This window comes from Narcine bancroftii, chromosome 5 (assembly GCF_036971445.1).
Source record: "Narcine bancroftii isolate sNarBan1 chromosome 5, sNarBan1.hap1, whole genome shotgun sequence".
NCBI classification, from domain to species: Eukaryota; Metazoa; Chordata; class Chondrichthyes; order Torpediniformes; family Narcinidae; genus Narcine; species Narcine bancroftii.
Window position 1 is genome coordinate 227,857,974 of NC_091473.1, and position 27,132 is coordinate 227,885,105.

General features: G+C 40.5%; 1 protein-coding gene across 1 annotated transcript in view; it reads left to right on the forward strand.

Moving 5' to 3' along the window:
* Positions 1–27,132, forward strand: part of pacsin1b (protein kinase C and casein kinase substrate in neurons 1b) — an 82,353-nt gene that overhangs the window by 31,464 nt on the left and 23,757 nt on the right. The window contains exons 3-4 of the mRNA XM_069941553.1: positions 11,063–11,219; positions 20,634–20,869. Of these exons, the coding sequence (XP_069797654.1) occupies positions 11,063–11,219; positions 20,634–20,869 (393 nt within the window). The remainder of the gene's footprint in view (positions 1–11,062; positions 11,220–20,633; positions 20,870–27,132) is intronic.

Here is a 27,132-nt window from a genome sequence, read left to right on the forward strand (position 1 = left end):
TAGATTCAATCTGGTGAATCTTCACTGCTCTCCAACTGTTGTTTCCTTCATTGACGGGAGACCTTCCTTGAATAGTGGGGTTGCAATAGCCATGATGCAGGGGTCTCGATCCGAAATATGACCATCCCTTTCCCTCCATGGGTGCTGCGTGACCTGCTATGTTGCTCCAGCAGCTCGTTTTTTCTGCTCCATATCTGTGGCATCTGCAGTCACCTGTCTCTGGGTTACAATAAGGAGGATGAAGGTTTGGGTGGGTGTGTTTGCAAATTCAAGGGTTTTTTTTCCCTCCATGAGTTTTCAGTTATAAACATGTAGGGAACTCCTTGAGCAGTTTGTTAATGCACCCTGCTCTAAAGGAGGTAATATCAGGGTTATGTAATCCCGACCAGTGTTTGTACATCTTGCTTTTGGTCTTTCATTATTAACAAAGAGCATAGCAGTAGGTTGGCAAGGTTTTGTTAGGCAACGTGACAAGATCTAATTAAAAGGATATGGAAGCAGCAGGAAAATGGCTAAGCAGTTTATGGGATGGTTCTGTCTTTCTCCATACAGTTCGAGCTATTTTCCCTACTTCTGAATGCTGACTCTTTTTTTATATACCCCCTCCCAACTGAAGATTCCGGTGCCCAGGAGAGCAGAGGCTAAAAGGGTTACTTTCCTATCCCGTGGCTCATTTATGGAGTAGAACTGGAACCTGATGCTATTTTTTAAATATTAAGGGAATTGATTTAGGTAGACCCATTTTTTTTTAAAAAAAAAGTGAGGCTGAACTAAAAGATCAACCATGATTTGAATTATTTGTCAAATGTACCAAGTTATAATGAAAGTACATTAGTTTAAAAAGAGCAGTACGGTTAGCATAGAGGTTTGCGCAGCGCTATTACAGCACTCGTGGCCTGGGTTCGCATCCAATGAGGTCTGTAAGAAGTTTTCTCCGTGTCTGCGTGCGTTTCCTCCTGGCACTCCAGTTTCCTCCCACCCTTCAAAACGTATGGGGGCGGGGGGGGGGGGGTTGGAGGGAGATGTTGTAGGTTAATTGGGTGGCACGGGCTTATGCGCTGGTAGGGCCTGTTACTGTGCTATATGTCTAAATTTAAAAATTCTATCCTATCCACAATCAAGTCAACCTTTAAGTACAACAGATAGAATAAAATTAAAGGTGCAGAGTATAGTGTTACGGGGGAGGGGGGGTGGGGAGAAATCAGGACAGTATTATTTTAGTAATGAGAGGTCCTTTTAGAAGTCTGATAACAGTGAGGGAGATGCTATCCTTGGATCTGGTGTTGCATGTTTTCAAACTCTTTTACCTGGCAGGAGGGGAGGGAAAGGCATATGACTTGGGTGGGATGGAGAGGTTTATTTGATTGATGGCCTAAGCTGTATTTGCAACTGCAACTTTTTATGGTCTGCCTATCTAATTGGCAGAGCAAGGGCATAGTGCCCTACTCCTGGTTCTGTTTTTCATGTTCTTATCCAATTGCTATTTCTACCTTGTCTGTGCAGAATACTATTTATTACATACTAAACCAGCAGTAATGGATGTATACCACTGACAATGGTATTTTCCAAACAATCATTTTTATTAATGATTATTAATAACATAACACTTCTTACTTAAATCTAAACTTAATCCGACGGTGTGCGCGCGTGTGTGAACCATGACAGTTCAGGTATAACTCTGAAGAAATTATTTTAAAGTTCAGTCTCAGAAAGCTTTTGTGTTGAAACTTGGTCTTTACTGCAGTTCAAAAGCAATTATGGAGTAGGTGAGGGGTGTCATATTTCTTTAAATTGTTGCTCAAAAGCAATTGTGAAGTATTTTCAAACATTAAGTCATCAGACCGCTTTAAAACTTTCAAATTTCTTGTGTTCAGAGCAATGTTTCTTCATACAAGTTATTTTCCACCCCCTCCCCCCCCCCCCCTCCTGCATGAAGGTTTCAGAATCTGTGTTCCACACGATGAATCTGTTCCCTTCTCAAAGAGGCAGTGAAGTGGCTATTTTCTTCCATGGGGATTTCACAAACCCAGGCAAGGGCTACACGAAGTAACCATTTTTAAAATTGTTATGTTTCAGATGCAAGATTAATTTTGTTTTCATAATCAAAGGTGACCCTTTTCAATGGACACAACAAGAAGGCCCTCTCTCTCTCTTAAAGAGAGTGTCGGATGTGGCTGCTTTTTTTTAAACCACTTTTTTAGTGTTCCTTCTTTACATAATGAGAACACAAGCAATCTTTTGTTACTGCATATCAATCCTGTCTTACATACAGGATGACCAAGCCACTGCTTCAATCCTGTTACCTATATGATGGTCTGGCATCTTCTATAGTTTGAAATTAGTTCTTTAATATTCAAATGTGCTTTCTGTCTTGAAGTCTCTATACCACAAGACATTATTCCTGTCTCTTGAAGTTTGTTTCAGAGTTTGAGTGGATCTGACTCTCATCTGTCTGTACAGCTCAACCAGCCAATGGCTTTCTTGCATACACAGCTGTTTCTCCAGAAAACACCTTTGTTTTGAGTTCTCAGTGGACAATAGTCATAAGAATTTTATCATTGTTTGCAGTTTTGAATTAGCAGTCTTTTTAAGTAAACAGGCTTCTAGCAATTGAAGGAAGCATTCAATTTTAATTTTATTGCTCTGTTTTTCCAGATGCTTCAACTCAGAAAATGGCTTGCCATCTGCAATCTCAAAGAATTGTGCGTGACCTTGTATCCAACCCACAAAATAACTTTACCAAGATAATACATTTGTAATATTTTCACTTTAAAGATTAATATTGGCACAAATCTGTCACAACCATCTTTCAACTCTTGACATCCATATGAGCAAAAATGATTGAAAGGTCATAATTTAGAGCAAGTACAGATTTGGAAATTATACATGGTCTTAAAAATCAGATAAAGTAAAAAGGAACTAACATTTAGACACTAAATAGCAAACGGGAACCAGAATTGTGGCAGTGAGAGACACGTGAGCAGTGATGGAAAAATTGTGTTACATTCATACCATTTACTTTATAGTTTGCTGAGAGCAATGTTTGCTGACCCAAAAATGGGAGAGAAAATGAAGTGCAGTATTTCATTAGACTGGCAGGTATATTGGATGTTTATTGATGAAACAATTCACTTCTTGGTCGCTGATCAGATTAGTGCTCTGTTAATTTTCTGAAGTAACCATATGCTTCTGAAGACTATGCTAATTTGTTTATTCAATGGAATATGAACATTTAAGTAATTATTGAAAAGGATGTTACATTTACAATAGCATAGTGGTTTGTCAATTTTGGATTCTTGAAAGGTTACTCAAAAGAATTGATACCATCAGCTACTGGTTTTTTAGACTGAGGCATGCATTGATACAAATTAAAAGTCTTATATTGACCTTTGAGTTCAAGTCATCTTAATGTTTATAATACAAAAGGATGTCGATAGTTGCTTGCAAAAAAAAATCAGGTAAATGGAATATAATGTGGGAACATGAAATTGTCCATTTAGACAGGAAAAAATTAAAATGTTCTCTGGACAGTAGAGTTTGCTGAGCTCTTAAGAAGCTGAGATCTAGGTCTCGTTAAGCAGAAGATTTGCATGCTGGTAATTGGTAAAGCTAACAATGTGCTTATTGTGAGGTGAATTTGAAAAGTTGTGAAGCTGCTTCAGATAAATGGATCATTTGGTGATTACACATCTGGAGTAGTATGTCTTGTATTGGTCTCCTTTATTTATGTAAGAATGAATACATTTTACAAGGGTTCTGCAGCTGCAAAGCGTATACGTTCCAGTGATCATTCAGGAGATCAGAGGTGGAGAAGGTGAGCAAATTTAGGTTTTTGGGAGGCACCATCTCAGAGGATTTTTCCTGGACCCAACACACGAATAGCATCATGAAGAAAGCACGTCAGCACTTCTACTTCCTCAGAAGTTTGTGAAGATTTGGTATAACACCAGAAACCCTGGCAAATTTCTATAGATGTGTGGTGGAAAGTGTGCTGACCGGCTGCATCGTGGTCTGGTATGGGGACACCAAGATCCCTGAGCATAAAGGTAGTGGACACAGCCCAGGACATTCAGGTAAAACCCTCCCCACTATCTAGACCATCGACAGGGAACACTGCCATCAGAGTGCAGCAACCATCAAGGATCCACACCACCCAGCACACGCTCTGTTCTCGCTGCTGCCATCAGGAAAGAGGTCTAGGTGGCACAAGACTCTCACCACCAGGTTCAGGAACAGCTGCTGCCCCTCCACCATCAGACTCCTCAACGACAAACTCAATCAGGGACTCTTTTTAAAATAATTTATCTCTATATTGTTCTGCTTGTTTACATTTGTTAACTCTTTACAGTTCTTTATTTGTTTACATGTATACACAGTTTTTTTGCACTCTCAGTAAGTGGTAATTCTGCCTCATGGGCAGAAAGTATCTCGGGGTTGTATATAATTTCATGTATGTACTCTGACAGTAAATCTGAAAATGTATGGGAGGTTGTTCAGAAAAAGGTTGGAGTTTAGAAGGGTGAGAGGTGAGGATTAAAATAGACAAGATCTTGAAGGTTATTAATGTGAATGCGGAGAAAACATTTCCTTTTATAGAAGTATCTAAAATTAGGGATCATTATTTAGAAATAAGGGGACATTAAAGATTGGTAAAGTGAACTTTTTTCCTCAATGTCCAGAATCTTAGATGGTGGAAGCGGAATTTTTGAATAAATTTAAGGCAGAGATTGAAAATTAGTACGGATCTATGGGAATGCAAAGTTGAAGTAACAACTGATGATCCATGATTATTGAATGGTGGTGAAAGGAGGTTGAGGAGCTTGGTAAGTTTTGGATTTGCACTGAACCGAAGTGGTCCCTTTGGCTACCTGTGATGCCACTTTCAGGGAATTGTATATCTGTATTCCTAGATCCCTCTGTTGTACCACACTCCTCCGTGCCTACTGTTTGCTGTACATGTCCTTTCCTGGTTTGTCCTTCCAAAATGCAACATCTCACACTTGTCTGCTTTAAACTCCTTCTTGTCAGGGTTAAATTCCATCTGTCATTCCTTGACCCACTTTCCCAGTTGATCTAGATACCAATGTAATCTTGGATAACCTTAGTCACTGTCCACCAAACTATCAATTTTGGTGCCTTCTGTAAAATTACAATGCCAGCTAGATTTTCATCCAAATTTTTAATGCACATGGCAAACAAGTATATGTTCCTATAGTATCATACCAATACCATAATCTAGTAAATAGAACAACTCTTTGTAGATAGTGCTACAAAGTGTGATGTTTCTGTTTGCGTATCAAGCAGTATGCAGCCCCTCACACTTGTCTGAGTTAAATTCCATCTGCCATAATTTGACCCAATAAAAGTGACAGAATGGCACTGAAGTTTTTTTTAATAAAAAACTATTTGGGGAGAGGATACAATGAATCAGATGTTGTGATCAGATGGTGTTTGGCTTTTAACATCCAAATGGTTAGTTGAGATTGAAAGGATGAAGAAGGTAGCAAGTTCTGGTCCGCTCTGCCTGAAAGGGTTGTAGAACCAAGATCATCATCACATTTAAAGCTGGCCAGCATATTTAAACAGCAACCCGCAAGAATGAAGACTAAGTGCTAGAAGGTGGAATTAGATGGTGGTTTTCTTGAACCAGCACAGATGCCCTAGGCTGACTCGCTACATCCTACAAAATAAATTTTCTACAATTTGTAGTTTTCCTAACTTGATGTAATTGATTTTTTAAAGTTTTTTTTACTGTAACTGCATGATTTAATGCTTCCTATTCAATTCACATTGCACAATCTATTTGCATAACTAATTCAGTAATAACCTTTGTACAACCATTTTGTAGCTTCTGCTATATTGTTCACTAATTACAACCAAGTCAAGGAGCTCTCAATATGAACTGATTTCAGTTTATTTCTGAAATAATGAATAATGCTATCAAGAAAATTTAATTATCTAGATCTAGTTTCACATACAGCATTGGCTTTGTATAGTCTGCATGTAAAATGTTTGTGTAAAATTAATGTCTTGACAGCATACATTCATGACTAACAAATTTTGTTTTCACATATCTACTGTATCTTGAAAGTACTACTCCGGTCTCAGTACGACATTCACCCTGCTTGTCATAATAAATCTGTATAGTAACTGGGAAAACCATCGATTTTGGGGCAGAACCAGAAAACCCTCAGAAGTGTTTTGCTTTTTAAAAAAAATAAATAAAATGGCAACTTGATCTTTCAGAAGGCAAACTTGTCACAGCACTGAGTCAAAAAGGGAGCAGATCTTGCATAATTTAGACATTTATGACGATATCTCCAAATGTTCTTTCCCAGTGTGGCACGAGTATTTTATAAAATCTTCTAGACCCAGAAATTAATCAGTGCCAATGGGATACATTAGTCAGAATGTGGTGCACTGCGTCGGTAACCATTTTGTTTGTAGCCAGTCACTTCAAAATTTTGCTTCCTGCTGAGGCGTTCCTCATGCTGAGCTTAAAAAAAAAAAGAGCACTTCTGGGATTGGGGCCAAGACCGGAGTTTGCAGTGGAGAAAGGTCAGGCAGTCAGGGGCCTATAGGTAAGTGGGCTGGTGGTGGTAAATGCTGAGAATTGAAGGCTAACGGGTGAGAGGACAGGAAGTGGGTGGGTGGGGGGGGGGGAGTCAGCTGATGGCCAAAGGAGAGTGGCAACTAATTAAAGGGTCAACCCCGACACGGGTTGAACCTGTCATGGAAGCTTTTAAATTGTGGTGCTGTTAAACATCTAGACTAATAGCAAGTTGACTAGGCAATGTCATTAGTCATGCATCGGATGCAGAATGTATCTTAGCAGTTTGTTTGATTTATGACTGGAAGTACCTAGTTGAATTTTTAGAGAGTATGATTCAACCAAAAAGTCATTATAATTATGTCTGTTCACATCTTGCAGGAACTGCAGAAGCAAATACACAATACTTATCTGAATTTTTAAGTCTATTTCCTCCAGGAATATTCAGTATTTATTGTTCAGTATAAAGGCTGAAACATACAGAAAAGGGAATTAAAGTGTCCAGCCTTGAGTGCTTCAATATAATTGAGTCAATGATGGTGGCTTACAGATTAGTTGGTAGTTTAATACATGCCTGCCACATTGACCACCGCCAGTGGGCTGATATCGCCTCCGACCGTGCATCTTGGCGCCTCACAGTTCGGTGGGCAGCAACCTCCTTTGAAGAAGACCGCAGAGCCCACCTCACTGACAAAAGACAAAGGAGGAAAAACCCAACACCCAACCCCAACCAACCAATTTTCCCTTGCAACCGCTGCAACCGTGCCTGCCTGTCCCGCATCAGACTTGTCAGTCACCAACGAGCCTGCAGTAGACGTGGACATACCCCTCCATAAATCTTCATCTGCGAAGCCAAGCCAAAGAAAAGAAAAAAAGAAAAAATATATGCTTTAGAAATTTCTACCCTTCTTTGTCCCTTCTGTTATTGCTGTTCCAACTTATGCTGAGAGAGTTGAAAGCTGCCATTCACGTGATTGTACTTGCTTGTAATTGCACACCTTGGTGTGCTTCCCACTGGTTGGCCATCTATAGAATAGTTCCATTTGTGTAACTCATTGTATTCCCATTTCTTGTTCCCTATTTTATACAGATGGATTCTATCCTTAGTTCCAGGACATCCTCCCTCTGGAACTGCAGTATTTTCCTTAATAAATCCTGCCACTCCTTTCCCCATCTTTCCTAAGCTTCTGATATCAGAAATGCTCAAAACCTATTCATCTCCTCTTTACCCAGGACTCTATTGCCACAACATCATAATGTCAAGTATCCATCCCACTGACTTTTGTTAACAAAACGTCTTGCATTTGCATACATGACCTCTCAACTTGGATTTTTTTTTGTAATCTGTTAGCCGGATTTTTGTTTTTGTCCTGGTGCTATTTGTCGTCTTGTTACTGACCCAAATGCTTGCCAAACTAAACGTACACTTAGAGGGTAAGTGAACCATTGCATGAGAGTATTGATCCCAGATCTGTTGAGGTGAAATCTCTCCAGTCTGTTCAGAACCCCCCAGAATTCTTCCCAGCACTCGGGTGGCTCTACTAATTTAAATAAAGAATCAAAGATGGGCCCTAATAAGCATATGCTCAACCTGAAGCATGTTTGGAAGTCCACTTGTGCCACACTGTGAATCAAGAAACACTGAGAATGAAATCTTGTGGAAAGTAACCTCTTTCCAAAGAGCCTCTTGTCTAACCTCCCCCCACTTTCGCATTGGAATTTTCTACGATTCCTCTGCCTTATTGGAAATTTTCAACTGGTTCTTGAAAATCTTCATAACTGACTTGCTTTTATTGCCTTGCCTTCCTCTTTCTGCAGTGCCTTGCCACCTTTGTGCTCATCTTGGGAAGCACATGGTTGGAAGGAATCGTGGTGTGTCAGGGTTGGCATAAAGGAGTAAGCCGATTTGCCTCTGACGGTACCTTGCAGATTGATTCAGTACTGAATCAATACTGAATCAGTACTGAATAGGATGTAAAGTTGCAATTCTTGCTCAGGAAAGGAGTGTGATTATTTGATGGCACTCTTGAATGTGCAACGTTCTGGCTGAGAGCAGTCCCACCTCAGAGATTCAAGCACAAGAACTTCTGTTGATCACTGCAATGCAGTATTGAGGAAGTGCTTCACTATTGCATCTTTTGGATGAGGGGGTTTCCTCTGTTCTGGACAAAGCCATCTTTGATTAGTTCCATGATTTTCCCTATCACTGATATTAGGCCAACTTGCTGTATTTTTTTTTTAAGAAAAGAGGCACTTTGTTTTCTGTGCAATACGCAAAAATGCTGGAGAAACTCGGCAGATAACGCAGCATCTTTAGAAGGTAAAGGGTAACCAAAGTTTCGAGTAGAAAGCAGGCAGGTTCCTGAATAAAGAGGGGGGAGGCGGGATGAGCGCAGGTCAAAAGCAAGAAATCAGGGATGGGAGGCGTGCAGAGGAAAAATCAGAGAAGTAATTGAGGGAGGGGGTAGCTCTCTGAATGGAGAAGGGGTATGGAGCTAGAGGAATGGGGGCAGGAATAGGAAAGAGGGTACGACTCTGGGGAGGGTTTGAGGGGAAACTAGAGATGTTGACGCTGCCTGGTTGGAGAGTGGCCAGATGGAATATTAGATGTTGTTCCTCCAATTTATAGGTAGCCTTGGTTTGGCAGTGCATGAGGACCATGGATAGACATGTCAGTGTGGGAGTGCTGTGTGGAAAATGATTAGCTACAGTTATTGTGGCAGACAGAGTGAAGGTCTCAGTCAGAGCCCCAGCAATCTCTTCCCTGGCCTCCTGTAAATTGCCTAGTACGTATCACATCCTGTCATGGGAATTTATCCACCTTTTAAGCCCATTAAGGCATCAGAGCCTCTTTATTTATGGAAACTTGTACTTAACTTTCACCTGCCCCTTTACTGAATTTTCCAAATATAAACTGTTTCCTTTGTGAGCACCACTGAAAATGATTCATTTAGGATCTTACCTGTACCTTATGGCTTCATGCACCAATTTCCCTGATGCCCTATTTTTTTCCCTTAATTATTAATTTATACTTATAGAACCCCTTAATCTAGTGTCTTTTTTCCAAATATGTGACCCATAGCCTTCCTAACTGAAGTGCCTATCCTCATTTTGTACTCTTGGGTCTTGTGGTGATACAACCACCAGCCTACTACAGGGGCAATCTCTGTACCTGCAGGAAGACCACTTCATCTGGCTGGCTGTCAATCAGCTGATCTGAATAGACCCCCTAGGGGGCTGACTCCACCTGGCCAGCCCCTCCTGAGCCAGTCACATGGGAGTCACCGAAGCATAAACTGGTGTTCACACATTTACCTGAATAAAGTCTGTTGTACAATCTTTTGAGTTTTGTGCTTACTTGCTGTTACCTCAGTGCACCACAGGTCTCCCCATCATTAGTTCTCAATTCTTGTCATAGGATTATTTTTCTATTTGTTCCAACCCTCAACATCCAGGTTCCCTTTATTTGTTAACTGTTATTTAATGAAAAGGTTTTCCTCCACTACCCCTACATCAAAACTTTGTCCTCTTATAGTTGGCCTCTTTTGTAAACACCTCAAAATTTATAAAGTTGAGGTCCCTTTCTCCAAAATGATCTCACAGACACTCCCTATACTGCATTCCCCAAGATAAGATCCAGTACTGCTCATGTCCTTGTCGGTACATCTAGACTAGTAAAGTCATAATTTGACCATGGTCCTTCAGCCCAACATGTCCATAGGCCTCAAAATTTCACCCGACCCCATCCCCCCCCCCCCCGAGCCTTTAAAATTTAGGCAAATTTGGGAAATTGGCTCAGTAAATGAAAAGGCACTGATCACGTGTGAGATGCAGGAGTCTGCAGATGCTAGAATCTGAAGCTAAACACAACCTGCTGGAAGAACACAGTGGCACATTTAGCATAGCAGTTCACACAACGCTGTTACAATGCCAGCGAATAGGGATCGAATCCAGCACTGTCTGTAAGGAGTTTGTATGTTCTCGCTGTGTCAGCATGGGTTCTCCTGCTGGGTGCTCCAGCAGTTTCCTCTCATCATTCAAAACCTGCTCGGTGTGTAGGCCAATTTAGTGTAATTGGGCAGCATGGGCTTATGGACCAAAGGGCCTGTTACTGTGCTATATGTCTAAATTTAAAAAAAAAACACTTATTGACTCAAGTAGCACCATTGGAATAAAAAGAATGCTTGACATCTCCAACTAAAACCTTTTTATCAAGATGGAGGAAATGATCTGCAGAAGGTGGAATGGGTGAGACAGGGAGCCAATATGGATTAGTAGACCAGGTAGAGGTGAAATATGACTGCCTGCTGCTTGACCAGCTGAGTTCATCCAGCAGACTGCTCAGCCTGGTAATATTGCCTGGGCAACTGCTCTTCTTGAATGAAGGTAGCGGTGCTTTAAGAAACAAGAGCAAAAAATTCCATCTTAAGCTGGTTAGAGGAAAGCAAGCAAAAAAGTTGAAAGTTTTCACAATTCCATTGGTTCTGATGATGCTCTCCACTTTTTTTGCAGATCGGCAATTACAAACGCTCAGTGAAGCGCATTGATGATGGATACAGGTTGTGCAATGACCTTATGAACTGTGTCAATGAACGGGCAAAGATAGAGAAATCCTACTCTCAGCAGTTGACAGATTGGTCTAAAAGGTGGAAGCAACTCATTGAGAAAGGTATGTGGACTACTAATGGCCTTGGCGCGTAAATATGGTTGTGATATGATTCCAATGAAAAAAGAATGAGGTAATTTTATTTTTATAATATTTGAAAATAAATGTGTGGATTAGTTTCTAAAGCAACTGAAATGCTTTTCTGCTCAGCCAGTGAACTAACACAAATATTGTAATCATTCGAGGTGAAATTGGGTGAAGGATATTTGCGACAGATTGTGCAGCTTCATCAGTTGGTCAAGTTTTTATTTTATTGAGGAGCTGGGGTTTGTTATTTAATCCCATTAAAGACAAGGTGGAGCTGAAATGATCGTGAAGTGGAGAAATTCCAAAAAGATGATTTCCCTGTAATATAATTATTGTTGCATTTTTATTTGGCAGCTTTTCAGGCTGAAAAGAAGGGATTTTTTCATCCTTGTGGGTTTTGTTTCTTAATGTGGAGTGTTAGACTTCATTTCACTGTAGACTGTTGAGCGAGGCTTTTGTAGAAATTGGGCATGAACAATATTTTGTTGTTATTGTTTTGTTAACTGTCCAAAGTGAAATCTTACTTCGCTGCTCTCAGTTATAGTAAATTTTGTGTATATTCATTTTTTTCCTCCATTTGATGCCCTATTCCTAAATTTCCTCTTTTAAAATTTTTTATTTTTCACACTATGAACCATATTAACCAAAATACATACAAACATTTCCCTCTTGAATATACACAATGTCATTTTCTCCCCTTCCCTCCCTCCTTCCCACCCCCTCCCTACCCACTAAATGTTCAACATATACATAACAATAAACCCATTAAACAATGTCATCACACAATGAAAATAAATAAGAAAATTGTATCATCGACTTTTACACACTGGGTCAGTTCATTTCGTCTTCTTCTCATTCTATCATTTTAGGGGGTGGAGGTCCGCGGTAGGCCCTCTCTGTTGTGTTCCATGTACGGTTCCCAAATTTGTTCGAATACTGTGACTTTATTTTTTAAATTATATGTTATTTTTTTCCAATGGAATACATTTATTAATTTCCATGTACCATTGCTGTACTCTCAGGCCCTCTTCTTGAAGGCCTGCATCCTGTGTGTTCAAGGATTTCTAGTCAATGGAAAAAGAAAGGATTGCAGGGATGTTCTAATTCCAATTTAGAATGGGCCATATTTGGAGAGAGACTTGCAAGTGATGTTTCTATGCATCTGTTGCCCTTAAAAAATCATCCTCACTTCTGACTTTGTACAGGAAAGATCATAACTGAAGCAGTTGCTGATACTTGGGTTCAGGGCCAAGAAACTCCATAGCTTAATGACTAGAGTCAGAATGCAACGAGTTGCCAAACTTATTTGGTTGTGGGCCACATACAGAAAAATTTAAGGAGTCATGGCCAACAATATTAAGCCTGGCAGTTTTCAACCAGTTACACTGCAAGAAAAAATGGGGTTTTTTTTGACCGGAAATTGCCTGTGCCATTGAAAATTCACTTTCTATCAAAATAAGCAAATGGTACTAGTGAACAGTTTAATTGTTGATATTGCAGTAGTATTGTAACATCAATAGGCATTTCTGTACTTGCTGATCTTTTAATTTAAATGAATGGAATAAAACTCTTTAAAACTCTCATTCAAAAAGCTGTATGTAAAATAAGAACAGGAGCAAAGATCTAGAAATGGACAAGGCTGTCTCCAACATTCTTCTACAACTCTCTATGAATATGCCAAGTGGCCCAAGTGTCCACCTTAATGAATATGATGCAATGTGTAAATCTATAGATAGGGTATTAAAGTTGACAGATTTCTTGCAAATCAAACAAACACACCTCTCCTTGACTTCTGTGTAAAAGTATTCATTTTCCCACTGTGTCTGAAATTTTCGGCACTCCCTTGCTATGTTCCATCTTTCTGGTTCCACCATGTTTAATCAACTGAGGTAAACTTTTTTTTAACAGAGGTAAACGTTTTCATCGATGAGCAACGTTGCAATGCTTGATCTAAAATGGCAGTGACATCTAGTGTTGAAACTAAGTGCAGCACATTTACAGTGCAATTTAGAGACTATGTTCTAATGAGTGACTTAAAAATGGGCTGCAGTTGGTCCAGGGGTAATAGTTTGGCCATCCCTGCTTTAGACTACATAACCCAAGTTGCAGTAGAAAATGGTCCTTCAAAATATCAATGGAATTTCCTTTGGCCTTCTAAATTTTAAATTTAAACCTACAGCACAGTAACAGGCCCTTCTGGCCCACGAACCCATGCCGTCCAATTAAACAACAACCCCGGTATGTTTTGAACGTTGGGAGGAATTCCGTGCAGGCAATGGGAGAACATATAAACTCCTTACAGACAGCGCCAGATTCCAAGCCAGGTTGCTAGCACTGTAACAGTGTTATGCTAACTGCGCTGCCCTGACTTGGTTCTAGAGAAGAAGGCATAATTTCCTGTGGCTATCATTAAACACTTTCTCAGAAAAGAAAAGAAATATTGGGCATGCCAGAAGAACAAGTTAAATGTGCTTGTCTTTTGCTAGATAATTGGAGTATTATTCATGGATTACTTGCATATTCTAACAGGATAAGAGACTTCTCTGAAGGATTAAAGATGATTTCAATTTTTTTCCTCGCACACATTAAATATAATTTTGTATTTTAAGTTTGAAGGTGAGATGTCACAGGCTGAGAGGACTTTGCCATAGAATATATTTATAAAAGTAATCGCTAATATGGTAATTTTGTGTTTGATTTATTTTTGACTGCTATTATACAATTATAAAAGCCATTTCTGTTACTTGAGAATGCTTTTATTGTGAGCAGATTGGAATGTTCGGCCTGTTCTCCTCTTGCTCCCTACCCCATGTGCCAAGGTCATTTAAAACCAATGTGTCTCCCTGTTTTAGCTTCACTAATGCCACACAAATCTGGAATCATACCAAAGGCCTTCTGGATTGACTGGCAGAAAGACAATGCACATTCAACGTTACAGCTTTAACCAATGTCTTTCCGCCTCATGGGTAAACATACAATTTCATACTTGTAGGGCTTTATGTTTCCAAATTGATCAATTTAAAAATACAAAGGTTATTAGAAAAAAATAATTTTAGGGCATCAGCAAGTTGGCAGACTTGTCATTTTTACAATCAGCGCAGTGCCAGCTATGCCTTCAGTGTTTAATCACAAACCTAATTTTAAGCGCAAAATAAATATTAGCAGGGAATACAGTCTGAGCAATACAGTCTTTGTAAGAAAATATTTTAACAATTTATTTTTAGAATGGCTACAACTCCCGGCTCAGGAATTTTTAAGCAGGTTTAAAATATCATGATTGATGTGCTGTTTAGCTCCATTTGGTAGATTCCAGAGGGAAAAAAAATAGCATCAACTATATATGATATAATAAAATACTATAATAAAATACTTGCTACATTTTTAAATCGCATTTTTCTTGCAGCTCTTGAATTATACAGTGGCCATTTTTTTATCCTTGCGAAGTTAACCTGTGGTTAGTTCAGCATTTCAGCCCATTTAAATAATATGAATGTCTCTGATTGTATCCCCCGAAAGGAACTATGTGCATAAATATTGTAGTTCTTCCATCCCAAAAACGAGCACCTACTCCACTGAGTATGCTGTAAGAAGTAAAACACAAATATCTGCAGACACCTTGGTTGAAGTAAACACACAAGACTGGAGAAACTCAGCTCATTAAACAGTGTCCTTTATACAAGCATAAGTAACCAACATTTAGGGATTGAACCCTTCATCAAGGTATGGAAAAATGTCACTGGGCATCTGAACAAAATGGTTGGGGTGGGGTGGGAGGTGGAGTTGCCTGGTCCCAAAGGCAGGTGGATAAAGGAAGGAGGGCACACCAGCAAGCAAGGGGAGGAGGGGTGGCTCTCTGAATAGAGAGGGATGGGGGTCGAGAGCCAAGGAAAAGAAGACGAATTGAAAGGGAAGGGAGGGAGAATGGAGTGTAGGTTAGTAGAAGCCTGGTTGGAGAGTGCCCAGATAGAAAACCAGGTGTAGTTCCTCCAATTTACAGGTGGTCTTAGCTAGTACTCAAGAATAGTTGGCCACTGGGAGATCCCTGTCACTGATGTGGACTCAGCAAAGTGATCTCCCAGTCTCTCTGTTGCAGAGAAGGCCACAGAGGGAACACCGGATAAAGTAGATAACTCTCTAGCGATGCGCAAGGGAAAGGACTGTTGGGGGGATCCAAATTGTGGTGGGGGAGGAGGTGAGGGCACAAGTGTGGCACTTCCTGTGACCACAGGGGAAGGTGCCAGGGGAGGCGATTGGTGGTGAGGGGTGATGTGTTTTTCCCTATTTTGATATCAGAAACTTATAACTGGATTGTTTATTGTGCTGTTGCGTACTTGGTGGATGAGTTCTCAAGGACAACATTCCCTGCAAGAAAGAGAAACATTTTTTTGAGGGGGTACCTCTCAATCTTTAGGACAGCCAATGGAAAAACTTTGGATGTATAATTACTATTGTCAATGAAGACTCATTTAAATGTGCTGATGTAATAAATATCCAGATAGTTGAAATGTTAAGAGCTTTTTTGTTGGACAATTGAGGTAGATCCTTCGTTTATTATCCCAGGAGGTAGCACCAGAGGCCCAAAATAGACTTTATTCATAATAAATTATTTACAAAAGGAGAACCATTCAAAGTCTCTTCCCACACTTATTATCCATACATTACCATCGCAGTATATTGTTGTATTAATTCATATTTGTATCATTACCACCACTGTGGCTTCTTGTCATTACTCCCCTTCTGTCTGTTAATGCCCATTAACAGAAGGACAGAGTCCTTTCCTCTCAATGCCCTCGCATGGGCTGCACCAAACCTCAGTGCGTCCCTCAGCATGCACTCCTGCAGCCTAGAATGTGCCACTCGGCAGAATCCCAGCACCATGTGCTTAACGACCCAGAGTTTTCGAGCAAACCAAAATGCATCTTTTGCAGAGCTGATGATCTTTCAGCAGTTACTACACTGAGGTCTTGGCCCAAAAGAAGATTCTGGGATGTCCCTTCAAGATGATGAAAGAGCAGACCTGAGTGGCCTATTTTTCTCCTAATTGATTTGTCTTTTAAAAAGTTTTGGGACTGATATCCTGCAATGTCATTGCTTCCCTCCAGCATCACTTGATAAACGTGACCCTCAGTTGACACTTTATGTTTACAATACGTTTCCCCATATGCGAAAAGCTTGGGACCAGGCGGTTTTCTGTTGTTGGGTTTTTTTGGGTGAACGGAACAATGGCTTTTAGCAGCTCCTCAATAGCATCAGCAGAATACTTATATTAGAGGTGAAACAACGGCAGACTTTTCAAGCACAAAATAATGTTTAATACTTACCAAAAAATTTGATCTCTGCTTGTCGTGAACCATGAGAGCTCCATCATTATCAAAATGGCGCCAAGAGTGTCGAGCCCCACATGGAAAAGTCGAGTGATAAATTTTTGCAACTTGTTATGTCATGTCGCCACTGCCAGAATGTTTGGTTAATGGATCATTTCGGTTAAGGGAACTTTGGATAAGGGGAAACGTACTGTAATTTAAATAAATGAATAGAAATTTAATTCAAACTTTTTGAAGAATTATTAGGATATATCAATGCAGTGCAATACAATGAATCTAATTAAATGCAGGCTCTTCTAATAATTTGTTTTTTAGATCAGTGATTCTCAACCTTTTTTCTTTCCTCTCACATACCACTTTACGTATTCCCTATGCCATAGGTGTTCTGTGATTAGTAAGGGAGGGCTAAAGGTGATATGTGAGGGGAAAGAAAAAGGTTGAAAACCACTGTTTTAATCAAACCTAATTGATTCGTTATGTCCACAGCTTCATAACTCCAAAGGAAATGGGCCAATGACAATTTTTCTCAAGCAAAATATTTCAGTAACAATTGGGTCTAGAGCAGTGGTTCCCGACCTTCCCTTCCCACTCACATACCATCTTAAACAAGCCCTTACTAATCACAGAGCACTTATGGCATAGGGATTACTTAAAATGGTATGTGAGTGGAAAGAAAAAGCTTAAGGACCACTGAGGTAGACTCTCCAATCCCCAGGGATGTGTGAAAAGGAGTCAGTAGTCCTTTTCACACTGCCGGTGAGCAGTGACCCTACTTGGACCCGAGAGAAATTCCCGGGAAGCTAGGACCTCCTGGGTCTTTCACACCTCAGTCCAAATTTCCTGAAATTTTCCCTCCATGGATTTAGTCCTACCCTGGTTCAATTTACCCAAATGCAGAACCTCTGGTTTGAACTGCTCTGCTCTGCATTTGGTCTGGATCTTATTACAATCCCAGGTAAATTTCACTGGCCAGTGTAGTCATCAGCATGTCGCAATGATAGTATTCAAATCATATCTATAAAATGCTATGCTCCTGGTACCGAACCCTATGTACTCCTCTGATCACAGACCTCCACTTTATAAAATACTGTGCTCTATGATCTTCTGTCATTGAGCCATTTTCTTTATTCAGTAGACCTCCTATCCCATATCACCAACCTAGCCCATGGGATCTTATCAAAATCTTTCCTAAAATTTGTACGCGAAACATCAACTTTCTTGGCCTCATCTACTCTATTCAAAAAATCTCAAGTTAGTGATTTCCCATGCACAAATCCTTCCAGGCTCTCGCTAATTTTCCATAGCCATCCAGATTCTTTATGTAATTATTTTAAATACATGTTCCTTATTACTATGTTTTGGATAGTATGAAGTCTTTTTGGCATTGCCTGCTCTCATTTGAAAGCATTATAGGCGCTGAGTTATGATTTTATCATAAGGGAGTTCTGAACTGTCAGACGCACCAACTTCGGAAAAGGATCTTTATCATACTCCTGAAAATAAAAGCAATTATCTGTGTGCATGTTTATACTTCAGGAATGGAATAATGCAACGCTGAATATGGAGAAAAATTCTATCTTGCAATTAATCTGGCCTTTGTGCTGTTGTTTATTGGAGCTTCCTGTTTGCAAATTGTTTGGTATTGTTGCACTTTTAAAAGGACTTCATAGATTTTTATTTAAAATCTTGGAAAAGATTTAAAAATAAAAGCACCAAGGTTTTAGAACATTAGGCATACACCTGACCATGATTTACATGGATCCTTGACCCTGATTCACTGTGGTAGAAATATACTGTGTAGGTCAGCCAACATAAAGGTCCAAAAGGACTGTAATGTTCTGTGTTCTAAGTCGGATAATGGATGAACTTGTTGGTGGAGGTCCATTGTCCTTGATTCCCAAATGGTCCAAAAATCTGCGTTGGCTTTAAACATTCTTCATGCCAAAATCTGCAGTTTCTGGAGTTGCAAACAAAATTCCTTTTTTTTTAAAATGGATGATGAAATTCTTTCTTAGCCTTCAGTGACTAATCCTTTGTACTGTGGCAAGGGCCTCTAGTTTGAGATTCCCTCACCAAGGGAAATATTCTCTCTGCAACCCACCCTGTCAAACCAGCTGAGAATCCGGCTTGTATAAAGCAAGTTCCTTTTCTTCCAAATCTCAGAGGGTTGGCCCAATATGCTGGTTATTTTTTTTTTCTAATAAATCAACCCCTTCATCCCAGGAAATAATCTAGTGAAATTTCTCTATAGCCATTCCAAGGAAAGTATGTCTACGCCCCTGACAACAAGGACCGATGCTCCATTTGCTTTCCAAATGACTTGTACAGGAAGCACCTAGCACACTGACACAAGGACACCCGAATCTCTGTGTGCCACTTAGGGTGTCTTGGTTAGCATGGCAGTTGGGGCAGTGCTATTACAGTCCCAGTGACCTGGGTTCGAATCCAGCACTCCTGTACGTTCTCTGTGTGTCTGCATGGTTTTTCTTCAGGTGTTCCAATTTCCTCCCACCTTTCAAAACATGGGAATTTGTGTTAATTAAGGTATTTGGGGCAGCACAGGCTCATGAGCCAGAAGGGCCTGTTACAGAATCCGAATTTATTGTTGTTTTGGAGCAGTGTTACTTGTATAAAGCACCTCACAAAATAAATATAAATAGTGCAAGAAAAAGTCAAAGTGAGATAGTGTCTGGTTCATTTTATAATTCAGGAATCTGATGACCGAGGGGAAGGAGCTGTCCTTGTACCACTGAGTGCTCGTTTTCAGGCTCCTGTTTCCTGATGGTAGCAGCGTGAAGAGGGCATGACCTGGGCGGTGGGGGCTCCTGGAGGATGCTCTCTTAAGGCTCTGCCTCTTGTAGGTGTCCTCGATGGAGTGAAGCCTGGTGCTCGATGGAGTAAAACCTGGTGCCAGCGACGTCGCAGACCAAGCTAACAATCCTCTGGAGTTTTTTTTTCCATGTCCTGGGCCTTGGCACCTCCATACCAGACAGTGATGAACCAGCCAGAATGCTCTCCACGGTACACCAGTAGAAGTTCTCAAGAATCTCCGGTGACCTACTGAATCTCCTCAAAATCCTCACAAAGTAAATCCACGTGCGAGCCTTCTTTGACAAGGCGGCCCCAGAACAGATCCTCTGAGATGTCAACACCCAGGAATTTGAAGTTCTTGACACACTCCACTGCTAAATGTCCAACTTTAAATTTTCACTGGTCCCAGGCCATACAAATATACTGCTTTACAATTCTTCCTACAACATACATAGCCTTGCATTTTCCACCATGATGAACTTTCTCCCATCTTTGTCCACTCACTAAGTCTGTCTGCATCACATTATAGACTTTTTGTGTCAAATTCACAGCACTTATGACGATGTGATCAGCAAACCTGAGTGCACCACACCTAAAACGTGTTATTGTAGATTGTAAAATAGCCTCACCACTGATACCTGGGGCAAACCACCAGCTGCAATTTGAAAATGATCATTTATATTTTAACTTCACTGACCTGATTCTGTACCTAGTTACATGACATTGAACACCTTTTTAGAAATCCAAATACCTGCCATCTTCTGCTTCCCCTTTATTCACCTAGCTGATTACTATCCACACTGTTGGTCCTTTCTCTGATCACGCCCTGTAGTCCTGTGAAACTCTAACCTAAGATAAAGGGCTAACTTGTTCACAAAGTTTTTTTTTAAATTTAGAGACATAGAGTAACAGGGCCTTCCAACCCACCTAGCTGTGCCTCCCAAATGCGCCAAGAAATCTGCAAGCCCTGCATAATTTTGGTTCTCTCCATCGTAGCAAAGAACCCTAGCCCTAGTTGTTGTTCTAGTTTTAGTCTAATGATAGAACACCTTTTTGCAATTTCTTTTTGCTGCTTTATCATCAACATTCCCTTCTGTGTCCTGCTTATTTCAAGAATGACAATACTCTGGTTTTCCTTGTCCAGGAGCTGAATTATTACTTTGAGGAATGAAAGTATTTAAAGAACAGTTTCACGAATGGTTAAAATGGTCATGGTATAAGATGGGTTAACGATGAATGCTTGCAACATTTGTAGGATCACAATATGGAACTCTGGAGAGAGCCTGGATGGCATTGATGACCGAGGCAGATAAAGTAAGCGAACTACATCTGGAGGTGAGAAATGCACTAACCAGTGAAGATTTTGAAAAGATCAAAAATTGGCAGAAAGATTCCTTTCATAAGCAGATGATAGGAGGCTTCAAAGAGACCAAAGAAGCAGAGGATGGATTCCGAAAAGCGCAGAAACCCTGGGCTAAAAAACTAAAAGAGGTAAAAGTGCGGATTCAGCAATTTCAAATGGTTTATTGAGATTTGTTTCATTACTACTTTGTTACATTAAGACAAATCTGGTTTGTTTATTGTCATCTGATTGTACATATTGTATTTTCACTCCTATAATGTGACACGCAGAAAATCATAAATTGTTTAAAAATACTTTTGTATAGCGCACGCAGCATATACCACGTGGGTATCTCCATCCTCAACCGATGGTCAGAACACTAACCAATCTCTTTTCAGTGCCAACCGCTCAGTCCAAGATTCTGCCCTGCTCCAGCTCCCTCAACAGCCCCCAAGGCTAGAGCTGGATGAGGTCCTCACCCAGGATGAGACATATAAGGCAATCGAACAATTGAAAAGTGGCAAAGCAGCAGGTATGGATGGAATCCCCCCAGAAGTCTGGAAGGCTGGCAGCAAAACTCTGCATGTCAAACTGCATGAGTTTTTCAAGCTTTGTTGGGACCAAGGAAAACTGCCTCAGGACCTTCGTGATGCCACCATCATCACCCTGTACAAAAACAAAGGCGAGAAATCAGACTGCTCAAACTACAGGGGAATCACGCTGCTCTCCATTGCAGGCAAAATCTTCACTAGGATTCTCCTAAATAGAATAATACCTAGTGTCGCCGAGAATATTCTCCCAGAATCACAGTGCGGCTTTCGTGCAAACAGAGGAACTACTGACATGGTCTTTGCCCTCAGACAGCTCCAAGAAAAGTGCAGAGAACAAAACAAAGGACTCTACATCACCTTTGTTGACCTCACCAAAGCCTTCGACACCGTGAGCAGGAAAGGTCTTTGGCAAATACTAGAGCGCATCGGATGCCCCCCAAAGTTCCTCAACATGGTTATCCAACTGCACGAAAACCAACAAGGTCGGGTCAGATACAGCAATGAGTTCTGAACCCTTCTCCATTAACAATGGCGTGAAGCAAGGCTGTGTTCTCGCACCAACCCTCTTTTCAATCTTCTTCAGCATGATGCTGAACCAAGCCATGAAAGACCTCAACAATGAAGACGCTGTTTACATCCGGTACCGCACAGATGGCAGTCTCTTCAATCTGAGGCGCCTGCAAGCTCACACCAAGACACAAGAGAAACGTGTCCGTGAACTACTCTTTGCAGACGATGCCACTTTAGTTGCCCATTCAGAGCCAACTCTTCAGCGCTTGACGTCCTGTTTTGCGGAAACTGCCAAAATGTTTGGCCTGGAAGTCAGCCTGAAGAAAACTGAGGTCCTCCATCAGCCAGCTCCCCACCATGACTACCAGCCCCCACCCCCCACATCTCCATCGGGCACACAAAACTCAAAACGGTCAACCAGTTTACCTATCTCGGCTGCACCATTTCATCAGATGCAAGGATCGACAACGAGATAGACAACAGACTCGCCAAGGCAAATAGCGCCTTTGGAAGACTACACAAAAGAGTCTGGAAAAACAACCAACTGAAAAACCTCACAAAGATAAGCGTATACAGAGCCATTGTGATACCCACACTCCTGTTCGGCTCCGAATCATGGGTCCTCTACCGGCATCACCTACGGCTCCTAGAACGCTTCCACCAGCGTTGTCTCCGCTCCATCCTCAACATTCATTGGAGCGCTTTCATCCCTAACGTCGAAGTACTCGAGATGGCAGAGGTCGACAGCATCGAGTCCACGCTGCTGAAGATCCAGCTGCGCTGGGTGGGTCACGTCTCCAGAATGGAGGACCATCGCCTTCCCAAGATCGTGTTATATGGCGAGCTCTCCACTGGCCACCGTGACAGAGGTGCACCAAAGAAAAGGTACAAGGACTGCCTAAAGAAATCTCTTGGTGACTGCCACATTGACCACCGCGAGTGGGCTGATATCGCCTCAAACCGTGAATCTTGGCGTCTCACAGTTCGGCGGGCAGCAACCTCCTTTGAAGAAGACCGCAGAGCCCACCTCACTGACAAAAGGCAAAGGAGGAAAAACCCAACACCCAACCCCAACCAACCAATTTTCCCCTGCAACCGCTGCAACCGTGTCTGCCTGTCCCACATCAAACTTGTCAGCCACAAACGAGCCTGCAGCTGACGTGGACATTTATCCCCTCCATAAATCTTCATCCGCGAAGCCAAGCCAAAGAAAGAAGATAGTATTCTAAATTCCGACTGACAAAAGCAATTTGCATTTAATTGGAACATGAGACAAAACTCAATTCCCAGTGTCACCCATTCAACTTCCCCCAGAGGTGTTGTGTTACTCAGCCCATTATATAGTTGATATCCCTCCTGCAACATATTAACAAGCTACAGCGAGGCTTTTTTACACAGCTATTGAACAGTAGAAAATTTCTGCTCTGGTAACTGTAAAAATGTTGGGATGGAATTTTTTATTCAAATTCCATCCCGTAATTTTTCCACTCTTACCCCTACACATTTTTTTGGAGCGGCTGCCGTGTAAATTGACCTCAGCCACTCTGTCCAGGCCTAATGAATATGATGTTTCTCCTCCGACTAACTCCCCACACAGGAAGGCTGTGTAAATGTGCCCTAAAAGTGCCCCTGTGGAAATGACCACATCGGGACACACTGTAGATAAGTATTAAGTAGATTGAAAAAAGGCTTCAGAGTTGAATAAGATTTTAATTCTGTCATCATTCTGTCTGCCTTTCTTTAAAAGTATTTCCGAATGGATTGACATGTAAACTGCAGCCATTCCATATTTTCATCCATTCAAGATATTCATCCGATCGGAATGGATGCAGAACAACACTCATGAATTCAACCCAGCCGGAAGGCTGAAAAGAGCAACCTATACTGAAGTTTGTGAATGGGTTGCTAGAGCGTGGGATAACACCAGAAACTATTCGCAGTGGATTCAGATAAGCAAGCATAGTATATAATGATGGAAGTGATTCTACCACTGATGACGAAAGCAGTCACAGCTTTCCTTAAGTAGAACCATAGACCACTACAGTGCAGAAACAGGTCCCTTCGGCCCTTCTAGTCTCTGTTGGATTTTTTTTTGCCTTCCTGCCCAGTCCATAGGCCTCCATAGCTTGCCCATCCATGTGCCCACATTCACCACCTCAGCTGGGAGCTGGTTTCATGCTCCCACTGTCTGTGAGAAGTTTCCCCCTTCATGTTCCCTCTAAACTTTTCCTATTTCACTCTTAACCCATGTCCTCTGGTTTGTATCTCACCTTCCCTCAGTGGAAAAAGCCTACCTACATTTACTCTGTCTGTCCCCCTCATAATTTTAAAAAACCTCTATCAAATCTCCCCTTGTTCTTCTATTCTCCAGGGTATAAAGTCCTTGCCTGTTTAACCCTAACTCGGTACAGGCAACACCCTAGTAAATCTTCTCTGTACTCGTTCTATCTTTATTGATATCTTTCCTGTAATTAGGTGACCAAAACTCCAAATTTGGCCACATCAATGCCTTGTACAACTTTAATATAACGTCCCAACTCCTGTACTCAATACTTTGATTTATGATGCTCAATATGCCAAAAGCTCTCTTTACATCCCTATCCACCTATGACATCACTTTCAGGGAATTATGTATCTGTATTCCCAGATCCCTCTGTCCTACTACACTCCTCAGTGCCCTACCATTACCATATATGTCCTTTCTTGGTTTGGCCTTCTAAAATGCATCACCTCACACTTATCTGCATTAAATTACATCAGCTATTTTTCAGCCCATTTCTCCAACTGGTCCAGATCCCTCTGCAAGCTTTGAAAACCTTCTTCACTGTCCACAACACCTCCAATCTTAGTGTCATCTGCAAACTTGCAGATTACCACATTGTCATCTATATCAGTGTTCTGGATGATGACAACAGTGGACTCAGCACTGATCCCTGAGGCACACCACCAGTCACAGACATTCAGTTTGAGAAGCAATCGTCCACCACTCCTCTGACTTCTCCCGTCCAGCTATTGTCAAATCCAGTTCACTACTTCACCATGAATTCCTAGTGTCTGATCCTTCCTGACTAACCTCCCATGTGGGACCTTGTCAAAAGTCTTACAAAAGACAACATCCAGTTCCTTTGTCAACTTTCCTGGTAACCTCCTTGAAAAACTCTACAAGGTTGGTTAAACATGATCTACCACACAGAAAACTGTTGACTATATCCCTAATCAGTTTCTGGCTATCCAAATAATTGGATATCTGAACTCTTGGAATACCTTCCAATACTGCGTGGGTCAGTAGGGTGATGTAGTCAGTGCAATAAGTAACCAGAAATAATTCAGTTCATTCCAGGTAAATATCTCCTCTATTCTATATACAATAAAACTTATGGGGATTGGCGGATGCCGGATAAGTGAATTTTCTTATTGCTTGAGATTGCGTATTGCATGATTTATTTTCCGTGATTTTTCTTTGTTGCTTGAATTCTGGATAATGGGAAAATTAGCAATAAAGGAAGATACAACCAAAAGAAGAGAATTGGCGGATAAAAAAATAAAATATGAAACATTACAAACATATAAGGTGGAGAAGAATATAATGAAGACAAAACAGAAATATTATGAACTAGGTGAAAAAACACACAAAATCTTAGCATGGCAGCTTAAGACAGAGCAAAATAAGAAAATGGTATTGGCAACAAGGAAAAAAGACAAACAAATTACATATAATCCAAAAGAAATTAAGGAAAACTTCAGAGAATTCTATGAACAATTATACCGAACCGAAAACGAAGGGAAAGAAGGGAAAATAGATGAATTTTTGACTAAAATTGAACTACCAAAACTACAAATAGAGGAACAAAATAAATTAACAGAACCATTTGGAACAGTAGAAATACAAGAGATAATAAAAAATTTCCCAAATAATAAGACACCAGGAGAGGATGGACTCCCAATAGAATTCTACAAAACATTTAAAGACCTAATAATACCGCCCCTCCTGGATGTAATCAACCAGATTGATGAGACACAAAACTTACCAGATTCATGTAAAACAGCAATAATTACAGTGATACTAAAACAAGGGAAAGATCCACTCTCACCAGCGTCATATAGACCAATATCTCTGCTAAACACAGATTATAAGATAATAGCTAAACTATTAGCGAACAGATTAGCAGAACAGGTACCGAAAATGGTAAATTTAGACCAAACTGGATTTATCAAAAAAAGACGCACAACAGACAATATTTGTAAATTTATTAACTTAATTCATGCAGTAGAAGGAAATAAAGCACCGGCAGTAGCAGTTGCTTTAGACGCAGAGAAGGCCTTCGACAGAGTAGAATGGAATTACTTGTTCAAAGTATTGCAAAAATTCAGTTTACCGGAGAAGTATATTAATTGGATTAAAGCATTATATAAGGGACCGTTAGCGAAAGTGACAGTAAATGGACATGTATCAAAGCAATTTAACTTAAGCAGGTCAACGCGGCAGGGATGCCCACTATCACCATTATTGTTTGCGCTAGCTATAGAACCACTAGCAGAATCGATAAGAAGAGATAATAATATAAAAGGAATAAAAATAAAAGACAGGGAATATAAAATTAGTCTGTTTGCGGATGATGTGATAGTGTACTTAACAGAACCAGAACTATCAATAAAAGAACTATATAAGAAATTGAAGGAATATGGAGAAGTGTCGGGATACAAGATAAACGTAAATAAAAGTGAAGCAATGCCTATGAATAACGCGGATTTCTCAAAATTTAAGGAGGAATCCCCATTCAGATGGCAAACGCAGGCAATAAGATACCTAGGTGTGCAAATAAACAAAAATCTAGGCCAATTATATAAACTCAATTACAATCCACTAATGAAAAAATTACAGGACGATTTAGAGCATTGGAAAGAGCTACCACTAACACTGATAGGAAGGATAAACTGTATTAAAATGAACATTTTTCCAAGGATACTATACTTATTTCAGGCATTGCCAATACAACTGACAGAAAAATTCTTCAAAGAGTTAAAGAAAATAATAAGGAGATTTTTATGGAGAGGGGGGAAACCGAGGATAGCACTAGATAAATTAACAGAATGGTATAAACAAGGAGGCTTACAATTGCCAAACTTCAAAAATTATTATAGAGCCGCACAATTAAGGTACCTATCAGATTTTTATCAAACAAGGGAAAAACCAGACTGGACGAGACTAGAATTAGATAAAATAGGGGAAAAGATACCTGAACACATATTATATAAATGGGACGAAAAATTGGTACAACATAGAACTTCTCCAGTATTACACCATCTCCTCAATATATGGAAGAAGATTCATGTAGAAAGAAATAAAATAA